The 12,756-nt window shown below is 36.2% G+C and overlaps 1 protein-coding gene across 1 annotated transcript; it reads left to right on the top strand.

The window, feature by feature from the left end:
• Nucleotides 1-490: 490 nt before the first annotated feature.
• LOC101431640 (olfactory receptor 2G3-like) lies at nt 491-1,426 on the top strand. Its single transcript, XM_004472104.2, has one exon. It carries the CDS (start codon nt 491-493, stop codon nt 1,424-1,426), a length of 936 nt encoding a protein of 311 aa, XP_004472161.2.
• The last annotated feature ends 11,330 nt before the right edge of the window (nt 1,427-12,756 follow it).

Here is a 12,756-nt window from a genome sequence, read left to right as displayed (position 1 = left end):
AGAAGTCATGAAATACATTCCAGTTATCTTTCTGATCCAGAACTCAATTCACTCCTTATTTCTGTGCTCTTATTTCTTTAATAAAGGACAATGACCATTTTCCATGTATTTAGTATTTGATAGTCTCACTATTCATGTCCTCTTAACTCTCCCCCTAATAGTATTTCATAAATGATAAAACTGAGAGGTTTTCTCTGGTACTTTAAGTAGACTACTTTCAAAAATATTTATCAGGAAATGGAAGAGAGAATGGTCTTATACATGAAGAAAGATGGGTTAAACACTTATTGAGACATAAAAAGTTGAGACAAAACAGTGCCTTCTTTAAGGACACCTTTTAATAATTAACTAATTTTTTTCTCTCTATGAAGACCCAATAAAAAACTCATCTAGAGTTTTACTTTAAATATTATTTATTTATACTTCAAATAAGGATATTTTCCTAACTAGAATACCCAAATGACCCTTTTTCCCCCCCCATACTAAGCCAATGGAGAAAATCAATTTGACATCCTGGGGAGATTTTATTTTGCTTGGATTCTCAGACCAGCCGGAACTGGAGGTAGTCCTGTTGGTGGTAGTCTTGATACCCTATATCCTGATGCTTGTTGGCAACTCAGCCATCATCCTGGTCTGCTGTCTGGACTCCAAACTCCACACGCCTATGTATTTCTTCCTCACAAATCTCTCCTTTCTTGACATAAGCTTAACTACCAGCATTGTCCCCCAGCTATTGTGGAATCTGAAGGGGCCAGCCAAGACCATCACATATGCTGGCTGTGTCATTCAGCTCTATGTGACACTATTGCTGGGCACCACTTACTGTGTTCTCCTTACAGTCATGGCATTTGACCGCTATGTGGCGGTGTGCAGACCTCTCAACTACACTGCCATCATGCACCCTTCGATTTGCAAGGCCTTAGCAGGAATAGCATGGCTCAGTGGGGTGGGAAACACTCTTATCCAGAGTACCATCACCCTTCGGCTTCCCCGATGTGGGCATCACCATCTCGACCACTTCTTCTGTGAGGTGCCCGCAATGGTCAAGCTGGCATGTGTTGACATCCACGCCAATGAAGTCCAGCTCTTTATGGCCACCCTAGTTATGCTTCTTCTTCCTATGGCCTTGATATCCATCTCTTATGGACTTATTGTTCAAGCAGTGGTAAAAATTAATTCAGCCGAAGGTTGGCGCAAGGTCCTAGGCACCTGCAGTTCCCATCTAATCGTGGTGTCCCTCTTCTTTGGGCCCAGCTCAGCCATCTACATTCAACCCAAGCGATCCTATGGCCACAGCCAGGGCAAATTCATCACCCTCTTCTACACAGTTGTGACTCCCACCCTCAACCCCCTCATATATACTCTGAGGAACAAGGATGTCAAAGGAGCCCTGAAGAGGTTGCTGAGCAGAATGCGAAATTCCTAAGGAAAAGTCAGGAACCAGGGAATTCTCTTCTGGAAATGTACTTAAAAGACATGATGTGAAATATCTACTCCCAAGTATATGACATGCATGTCATTTAGCTCTCTGACTGTATATACATAGATAAGGCTAAAATAAGCTGAATAATGAAAAACATACAAATTCAAGTTGTGTAGCTCATGGAACTTCTTTTGAGAGTGTGTGTGTTTGTGTATAACAAATCTTTTCACACAACTCCCATGCCTACATACATAGTTCCGGATTTAAAACAGTGCTTAAATTTTGAAGAATTTACAGAAAAAATATGTATTAGTGTGAGAAAATTACTGTAGGATTTCCTTTAAAAAACATTCCGGATATAATATTATTTAAAACCTTTTTATACACATTATCCCAGTTCTTTCAAGAATAGTATAAACAAAACATAACTTGAAAATATGTGTAAGGAGGGTTTGTAGTAATTAATCCGAGAAATTAATCTACTTGAAATGTTCTTGAAGAAAATTATATATATATGTGTGTGTGTGTTTATATGAGTAAACAATCATATTATCTAAGTTCAGCCTTACCAAAGGCTTACTCTGAAATACCTTGTATTAAATCCTGTCACTCTATGTCCTTTCTTGGACTTTATTTGGTAGATAACACATGGTTTCTGGAACCAGACTACGTGGGTTTGAAATTTTGCTCTTCTATTCACAATTTGTGAATAGCCCTCTTTTTTTATCTAACCTATATTTCCTAAGTTCAAGAATGTCATAATTTTTGGTGACTATTAAATAAAATAATTCATACATAGTGCTTAAAAACCGTTTGGCAGTGGTATATGCCAAATCTATGTCAACAATTACTAAGATACTTCTCAAAAACAGAATTGTGTCTTGGAGTCTCCAAATTCTTCATTCTTCCTCCATCATTTATTGTTTGTGCTTTGTTGGTCTGTATTAATTTATTTTCTTTTTTATTTTCCTGGGAACACTGACACCAGCCAAAATCCCTCTTCTCAGCTTCACACTGAGTTTCAAAAAGGTCAGTTTGACCTGGAATCTTTGCTCTAAAGCACTGGTTCTGGCTGGCAGCTCTTTGAGTCAGAGTGCGTGAGCTTAAAGCGCAATTCTGTTAGGAACTGATAGTTATGTAGGGCAACATTTAAGTACCTGAGTGTTCTATGTCAGCAACCACCCAATAATTGTTCTACTTCTATTCATTTAAGTGGCTCCAATTCTCACCATAGTTCAAAAGAACGTACCCATGTGATAAATTCCCGTCTATATCTTTAAACACTTCCAAGTTTCTCCTAGTAACCTTCAAATATACCCAACTATCCACTTTCCTTCACAAAGCTCTAAATGTGTGCCCTCCATATATTTGTGTCTACCTTACAAATGAGTTCATATTCACATATGAATATAAATGTCAAATCAATAGCATGCCCCACCCATTCTCTCCACCTCAATCATAGATCACTAATTTAGATGCTCTATCTTAGTTCTAATGTACTTTGCAAACTTGTGACCCTTAGACAGGAATGGGTTCATGGGCACTCTTGTTTGCAAAGCTAAATTCAATTGAGGGACCATGAATATCCTTCACTATGTAATGTGCTGTCTATTTACCATCGTCCTTCACAGCTGACTCAGGGTATCATATGATTTGCCTTTAAGTCAATGAGGTTTTTGGTGTTTGTACCGCTGACCTAAGTTCTAAAGTTCCAAACTCTTCCTTTCATCTCTTGTTTGTTTTCCTTGTTGACTGGTTATTACTCAAGAATTAGATTTCAAAAGTATCTATGCAATTCTGATATTAAGGGATTTCAGTGTTTCCAGGATGCAGTCTAAAGAACATAGCATGGAATTCCAGCTTCTCCATCAACATGATTAATTGATCTCGCATCTTCCACAACATGCTCTCCCCCTTCATTATATGTTTAAGTAATAAGTAGAAGCCTATCAGTTTCTGATTTTTTTTTCCTTTTTCTTAGCCTCATGCACTTTACAACAGATCTACATAAATACCTGCTTAGATGTTATATTTCCCACAATGTGTGCTGGTAATCCAAGTGTGTATCTCTTCTTCTCTGCATTTCAAAGTCATTTTCCATGGGCCAATTAACTAATGCATGGAACAAAGGGAGCCTAAAGAAAATCCAACAACTCTTTCATAGTCCCTACTTGGACTTAATAGACATATAGTGAAAATGAAATAAATATATGCTCATTTAAGCCATGGAGATTTTTCCAAATTTTATTCCTATGGCATAGTCCACATTTCTGATAGGATTGATTATTTCTGATATATGCACAAAGGGAGTTGTCAGCCCACTACTTTTTAAATATTGGTTAAGAATGACCACCTCATTTAGAATCTGGATATGCTTCTCAGGTACCTACTGGATCTTTGAGACCTCAGCTGAAATAGACACTGCACCTCAGCTAATCTTTTATATTATTATGATGATACCATTTGAATTTTGTAAGGTAAATGGTGACTAGAGACAATAAAGGATATCAAGCAGGTAGTTAAAGTACAAACACTGTTGCTAAAAAAGCTTTGGATGCATGGTTACACTGTAGAGGTGGGGCCAGCAGATGGCGTTCAAGCAGTCATGCCATCACAGTCAGGAGACACATTCCTGGAGCTCAGCCCCAAAGGAACGTTCACTTGGATCACACAACCAGAGTAGCTAATGGTCTTCTCAGGGCCCTTGAGCTTCCAAAGCATCAGTGGGACAATACTCTTCATGTATCAGAGGTCCAGGAAGGAGAGATTGGAGGGGAAGAAGTACATGGGCATGCGAGACCAACATGATGGCTGTGTTCCCCATCACAGTCAGAATGTAAATGACAGTGATGACCAGAAGGAGAATCATCTACAGCTGGGCTGGTCAGAAGAGCCCAGAAGGATGGAACTTGCTGGATTAATAAATTTTGTCCTTTCATTATTTCTTCATTTTGAGTCACATTTCTAGGTCATTCCTATTTTATCCTTGTAGGGAGGAAATTACATACCATCACCAATTGAAAAATAACAAACTGGTTCAAGATTGAACATTTGGAGACTGGAATAATAGAGAGACAATAGAGATAAACTAATGCAAAAACTATATGATATGGATATTTGTTATGTAGAAAAGGAGGCAAATACTTAGGTCCTGAAAACACGTATTCATTGAGAAAAGGTACATGATCAGAGAATAAATGTTAGAATCATGTAACAAAATATGTTCCAGGCATATACCCAAAACTCTGAAAAGATCTAAATTGGCCTTCAAATTTCCCTAAATCAAACTCAGCATAAAAGTGGATTACCATCCCCCAGTATGGGACATGACTCCCAGAGATTAGCCTCCCTGGTACTGAGGGATCACACCTAAGCCCCAACTAGCAATGTAACTGGAAAAAGATGTAGACCAAAAGGGAAAGGGTAAAGACAAATGCGTTTATATGGCTAAGAGACTTCAAAGTGAGTTGGGAGGTCATTCCAGAGTTTATGATTAAGCACTTTTCAGCAGAATCAGCATTGATTGCCACAGTAAACATTGCTTCAAATAATGGGGCACATGAGGGCTCTGGGGACATCCAGACACCAAAGTCAGGGCAGAGAGATCAGATGTTTGGTGCCCTGCTTATGGGCCCTACTTTGGAATTTTTTTCCCCTGTGTGACAGAGTTGGACTCAGTTTTCCAACTGAATTGTCTACCTAATCTCCAATATATTGGACCCATCTAGGACAACTAAGAAGGAGATGATGTTGAACAGCAACCATTTCAAAGAACAGAGAGAGTCTGTTACTGCAAGCCAGATAGTACCATCTATCTGCTACAAGGAATCTAAGCCCCCTCTCAATTTGATGCAGACTGGGCATCACCATCCCAGAATCCTCAGGACTGGGCAATGAACAATGGGCTAGAGTAGACTTACTGTTATTCTTGTATAGATTTATTGTGATTTTAGCATTGAAGAACTTTTATCATTGATGTGAAAGCAGTGGCTACTGAATGTTCTGATGGTATGGAGAGGGAAAAATAGGTATAATGTGGGGTCATTTTCAGGACTTGGTAATTGTCCTGAATGATAGTGCAATGACAGATACAGACCATTATATATCTTGTCAAAACTTACAAAAATGTGTGGGAGATAGTATAAATCAAAATGTAAGCTATAATCCACACTTGGTGGCAATGCTCCAAAAGTTGTTCATCAATTACAACAAATGCACCATACTGATGAATGATGTTGTTAATGTGGGAAAATATTGGAGAGGAAGGGAGTGGGGCATATGGGAATCCCCTATATTTTAATGAAACATTTATTTAGTCTAAATATCTTTAAAATAATAGTCCTTCAATGTGTATGCTGTGGAAAGCAAATAAGTTGAAAAAATATATCACCATACAAGTAGATATGTGATAGTTATATAAGAGAAATAATACATTAATTGAAAGATACATCAAGTGAGCAAGAGAATGAGAGAGGGTACATAACTCAGAGATACAGTCATTATATTAATAGTTAGAAATGCTTGAACAGGAGAGTTAAATACAAGTATATTTAAAATAAAGTTATTAGTTTTTCTATGGAGCAGAGAACAACTCTAGATAGACCTGGTAACAGTAAGAAAAACTGCTGCTCTCTCCCTAATTGAGTTGTTGATGAACAGTATAAATACTGTTCTCTAGAATCTAATTCACGATCTCCAATTAGTAAGCTATTTCCCTCAGTGGCACCCATGCTCAACTTACTTTATGATGATTTTATAATGAGTCCATGAATTCAGTCACCTAATTCAAGCCATTGTCTTTTCATAAAGTATATTTTATAGAATTTATAACTATAGTTTAGTCTATTAATTTGAAAAGATTTCTTAATCTTTAATGTGTTATGCAAAATTGACTGAAGATACTAACAGTACAACTCTGTGATGAAAATGAGAGCCACTGAGTGTACATGTTGAATGGATTGTACAAAGCTTGGGACTGTATAACACAGGAATCCTAAGATGGAAGATAGACTGCGGTTAAGAGAACAAAGAGAGAACATTCTCTTATGAACATAAACAAGTATATAATACTAATACAAGGTGTTTATAATTAAGTGGTTTGGTGGAGAACACACCAAATGTAAGATACTCTCTATAGATACTAGTAATATTTTGACAATGCTCTTTCATAGTTTGTAACAAACACTTCACAACAATGCAAAGAGGTATGGGAATCCTATATGATGTTCCCATGTTTGTTTTGGCACTTTACAACTTTTCCTATATTTTTCTTCTAGTTATGTTTGTTCACATATAAATGACATATTTCTGTCAATTTTTTTAATTAAAAAATATGTTATGAAAATTGTTCTTCTGAATATTCAATTGTGGGGTTCCCAAAATGACCTAAACATGTTGATCTCATTTGAATCAAGTCTAAACAACTTCTTACAAAGATAAAAAGGTGGAAAAAAAAAGAACAAAAACAAAACAAAAATAATTTCAATGGGAATCTCTTAATTCCTTCAAATCCTACCTGAAAAAGAAAAACAAAATTTTCTTGTGTGAATATGAGGCCTGGTCTTAGGCAATTTTTGCACAGTATAGTTTAAAGAGAATATGTGACTTATTTTCTTTCACATTGGTGGTAATTCTGAAATTCTGAAATTTGCCAAATTGACTATTAAGTGTTCAGTGTGGAGGATAAGTCTCTTCTGAAATGATAATAATAAAAGAAACAGACACTTCTGGTCGTGTTACTTTTGTCTAAGTATTCTGGCAGTAAAATAAAATCCCTGGAGGTTGTATGCACCAGAATTGACATAAAACTTAGTGGGCACAATTTCCTTTACTGTACAGAAAAGGGGCAAAAGAACTGTGCTGTTGAAGGATTGGGTGTGGACTGAAGAGAGACCACTGGTGCCCACATTTTACTGGATTAATTTTACATGGTACAGTTCTTTGTCACATGGATTCCTGTGGCCAGAAAATAACCAATATTTTTGAAGGAGACCCATGCCAAAATTCTCCCTCCTCTTTAATTTTCTTGTTAATCAAAATGAGGATAAAGGTATTTATGTCTTCAAAGGTGAAAAAGTTGTCAATTCTCTATGAATATGAATACAGTAAAATGTTGGTTTACATAGGAAAAGCTACTTCAGTTTACTGGAAATAGGAGCCGAAATCTAGATTTTCTCAACTCTTTAAGCAAAATTTCCATTTTCTTTGTTACATGATAACTTAAAATCCTGCCCTCCAGGAAGAGTGACAGTTATCTGAAGAAGTTATTGGTAGCTTTGGTATAAAATTCAATTAAGGACACAGTTTGATGACAGGCAGTGGAAGAACCCATGTTAGTACAAACTCTCTCCTGCCATTTCTTGGCTCAATCTACCTTGAGATGGTAGATTGTTCAGCTTGTTTACTCAGAACACGTCTCTGGAGTTCTTCTCCCCCGTAACCGGTCTCTAGACAAAGAACTACAGAGACTTGAGTTTCCATCTCCACATGAATGTCATCAATTGCAGACCCCTTTGTGAATAATACAAACAAGTGCAGTCTTGCTGGAAAGGCTTCCATAATTGAAGGCATTAAAATTCCAGGCAGTGAGAACGTCATTCTGTTCTACTCATAGTGAACTTTGCAAAGCCTATTTTCTATCATATATGCTATTAAAGCTGGGAATACTGTTTTAATAGCTCCTTAAAAGTTTCATTTCAAAAATATAAATTACAAATTTTTTGTTAATTAATTTCTGTTTTTTGTACATACGTGTGTAAACCTGCTCTTTACTGTGTACACATGTATGGAGTTAAACACAAGTGCTGAGGACCAAAGAACTGAACTATAGAAGCTGAGAAAGAGGAAATGAAAAGAAGGAAATGAACGGTGATATCAAGGGTAAAAGAAGAGAGAGGATCTCAAATTCATTAACTCTTGAGAAATCCTTAAGAGTAAACATTTATACCACAAAGGAAGGTGGCAACATTGATATCACATTCATTTTTGAGCTTATTTATAAAGCCATAAATATTTATAAAGCTATAAATATATTTATAAAGCTATAAATAAGCTTATTTATAAAATTTTAAGAGCCTTCATGTCAAACAGTATATTCACACAAAATTAGAATTTTTTCTCTGTTTTAAAACATTAAATTTTTTGGTCTGTTTTCTGTGAGAGGTTATAAAATGTTTTCCTATCATCTGAGTATTCTGTCTAAATGGCAAAGATTCTAAGTCATCTCAGAGTAATATGCTCCTTGATGTTTATATTAATCATATCCTTTAATTTTCAAGAGAAAAATTTTCTCACTTAAAAGAACTAATAATTTTCTCACAATCATATTGTCTTATTTACTCTTTTATTATCACTTTGGTTAAATAGGAACCAAATATTTCTTTCACAGTAACCCATTTCCCTATTTCACATAATGTTCAAATCTGGCAACTTTTGGCATTTTGCCTTTGCAAGAACAGGGATAGGGAAGAAGTGGTATGATACGGGGAAACTTTCGGGACTTGGATTTTTCTGAATGATATTGCAGAGACAGATGCAAGACATATATCCTGCCATAACCCAATGAATGGACTGGGAGAGAGTATAAACTACAATGTAAACTATAACCTACATGGTGCAGCAGTGCTCCAAAATGTATTCATCAAAAAAAAAGATTGATGTGCCACAATGATTAAAGAAGTTGGTGAAGTGAGAGAATTGAGGGAGGTAGAGTGTGGGGTATATGAGAAACTCATATTTTTTAATGTAACATTTTTTGTGATCTATTTATCTATTTTGAAAGAGGGACAAATTTAATTTTTTAAAAAGCAAACCAAAAGCTGTCTTTTGAATTTCAATTTGTTGCAAAGGATTTGTTCTTTGACCTTGTACAAATAAAAGTGCCAGGAATAGTTAAATTCATTTGGTATGCTATGAGCTACCTGGAGAATATTATAAAAATTAAAAGGGATTTTCTAATGCTCATTTTGTTGAATTTGTAAAGGTGAAAAGTTATTAACATAAACATTGGAGATGGCATAAAATTCCTAAAGATTTTTAAAAGTTTGCACTGTCCATATGATATCCTGGTATTTATCTGCATGATATTAGACAACAAAATAATATTACTGTTCACAATTTTACTTATTCTTTAAAAAATATGTCACATGTCACAGAAACAACCATATTTCCTTATCAGCTATATTGTTTTAGTTTGCTGCTTTTCTGAAAGTGTATGCAGTCAGCTATGGGTCAGAACTTCATTTTCATCAGAAAGAAAATTTAAAAAGAAGCAAGACAAATGTATAAATCATGTTCTACCTGTCATTTAACACAACTCTGGTAAGAGTGCAAAGGTGGGACAGGGTCAGTTGCCTCCACTAACAGGATCCATATAAACATTTCCAAATAGACTAAACAGTTACATATTTTAATGAAATATGAATGTGTCCTTGTTGTTATATGTCTGTTTCCTGGATGGATAGATGGTTTGCTTTCCCGTAGGACTACTGCTCTCACAGTAGCTACGAATTATTAGACTTCCCCACCTGGGGAATTCCTGCTAATCAATCAAGGAGTAGGGACTCTCAATTTACAGAAACTGTAATCAAAGAACTTTGCAAAGTCTAAATCCAAGATCCACTCTTTTGAAAAACATTTATATCCCTTTTGAATTTATAAGAGGTAACATAGTAATACAAACTGTGGGATATATAAGCCTTGCCTCAAAAAAAGAAATGAGGTAATTAGTTCATAAAAGCTAATGAGCCAAGTGCTCAATCCTAAGACTTGCACCTATAAAATTTATTTCTATAATGTTGAAACTAAGGCTAATTATGATTAATATTATATATTAATTACAGTAATGATTATAATTAATGTTTAAAAGTCATCCCCTGAAAAATGCCTTGTTTCTCAAATGTGATATCTCTCTCTAAGAAAAACTTTTCAAATACCTCCATACCTTCCTTTCTACATGGGACATAACTCCTAGGGATTAGCCTCCCTGGTGTTGAGGCATTAATACCAAATGTTGATCTGCAATACTTTTGGAGATAAATCTCAGTCAAAAGGAAGAAATAATAAACAAAATGAAACAAAATAAAGTTTCTAAGTATAACACATTTGCAATAAACTGGAAATTCATTCTGAAAGTTACTCTTATACAGGTCTCACAAACTGCTACAATTTTCAAAGCCTTAAGCAACAATGTTCCTAAAATTTATTGAAACTTCCAGACACCATAAATAATAAGCCACATTGCTCCATAGAATGAGCACATCTTCAGTGGGATTTACCTAGGATTTTATGAAAATTATTTTTCCAATTTGACATGGTTTGATTTTATTCACTTACAAATCCCCCAATCATTATCCTTCTACATATTTTTATATTAATTAATATAAATATATAATTTTCAATTTATTGTTAAATTTATTCCTCAGAAACTTAAAGCCTCCAGACTGTTCCAATGCTGGTTAAGCCATGAATCCAGAGGCACCAGTCCCTCTAGAATGAAACCAGGAACTCATGAGTGACTTCAGCTCCAAGTCAGGCACTTCCATTCCTCACATCCTATTATACACCCTTAATCAGCATGAACTTGCCAGAGCTGTCACCATCCTGAATCCCATGAGATGGAGGAAAACATAAAGCAGGGATTGAAACAGTGGAAAACCCAACTTTTTTCTTCATTTATCAAAAGTTGATCTTTGTCTCCTTTTCTGTCTTTACCACAAAAACGCCTGATGCAGGTAAAAATGGGCCTAGACTGGCCTATAATAATTCCTCAGCCAAATCACGCAATATAATATAAAGTCAATATAATATAAAGTAACATAATTGCATTTTTCCTGTTAAATCTCCATTCTCTCATCACACTAAAAGCACCATTTTCTGATCATGCAACATATGATCTGCAATGTCCCCTCCTGCACACATTCCATCTAGCCCCACCTCTGATCCTGCTTCATCTCACAACAACCCCATGTTATATCATCCCACCTCCCTAAGGCATCCCAATCTGGCCCAATAAAAACTCTGTTCTTCCTCTTTCTTGGGGAGAGAGAATTGAACTTTATATTCTTTTTCCTTGCTGGCTGACCTAGCAATAAGTCTCACTTTTCTCAAAGTCCCCGGCTTATGGTATTGGCTACCGTGTACATATTGCACCAAGCCCATGGCTCAATAACATTATAAGGTCAGTGAAATAATGCACTCTTTTGAAATTCAAAATGTTGTCTTTAACTTATTTACTATTGGTGGGAATTTGGAATGGTTCAGTCACTGTGGAGGATGGTTTGGCCATTCCAACATGGCTGAACCTTGAGGACTTTTTGTTGAATGAATTAAGTGACTCACTAAAGGACAAATGTTGCACCATATCATTGACATGAATTAAGGAAATTGAAAAGACTCACAGAGGTAGCATCTGGAAGATAGATTACCAGGAGATAAAACAGGAGTAGAGAGTGGTGAGCTGATGCTCAATCTTGGCAGAATCTATGGTAAAGTAGATGCTTTTGGTTTGGCAGTGGATGGAAGTGATGGTTGTGTAGCAATGTCGGTGTGGTTGGTGTTACTGGAGCATGATTTTGGGCAGTGTTGGGGAATTTGACCTATCCACAGTTCTGGCAGGAAGTATGGGGGATAGGCGAGGTGAATGTGCAACTCATTGAACTCTGGAGAGGCCAAGCATTTTTGTTGAGAATATAATTGTGGGAGTGTTCTTTCATGATCTATGGCACAGAAGTTTCAATGGTTCAGTGTGTGGGTGGCAGAGGTGTGTATGGATGAGTGCACCAGGGTCATGCCTGTATGGGATATGAAGGCCTTTGTATTGTCAAAATTGTGTTTTTTTTTCCATGAGTGGAGACCCACAGAGTAACCAACAAAATATTAAACTCTCATCCTGGGGCATCCTACTACTTTCTTAAGTAGAGAGGTAAAATCTCTTGAGTATATAAGAAGTAATTAATAAAATAAAAGAGGTCAGTATGCCAAGCCTTTGATATGAGTGCTTGTACTTACGAACCTTATTCCTGCTATGGAAACTAGCCTAATAATAACCAATGCCTATGAATTATCTCCTGAAAATCTTGTTACCAAATGTGGGCTTGCTCCAAGTCAAACTCAGCAAATAAATGCACTACTCTCCCCCTGGCATGAGACATGACCCTCATGAATAAGCCTCCCTGGCACCAAGGGATTGATACCAAATACCAACCAGCAATGCATTTTGAAAATGACCTTGACCAAAAGGGGGAAACATTAAATACAAAAGCATTTTCATGGCTAAGATATTTCATAGAGTGTCAGCAGATCATTCATGAGGTTATGTTTATGCATGTTTCAGG

Source organism: Dasypus novemcinctus, chromosome 22, assembly GCF_030445035.2.
Source record: "Dasypus novemcinctus isolate mDasNov1 chromosome 22, mDasNov1.1.hap2, whole genome shotgun sequence".
Classification (NCBI taxonomy): domain Eukaryota; kingdom Metazoa; phylum Chordata; class Mammalia; order Cingulata; family Dasypodidae; genus Dasypus; species Dasypus novemcinctus.
The sequence above is the reverse complement of the archived record's forward strand: the minus strand, read 5'-3'. Positions and strand labels throughout refer to the sequence as shown.

Bases quoted from the DNA above. Each gene is read 5' to 3' on its own strand.
- LOC101431640 (XM_004472104.2), top strand. From the start codon at position 491: ATGGAGAAAATCAATTTGACATCCTGGGGAGATTTTATTTTGCTTGGA.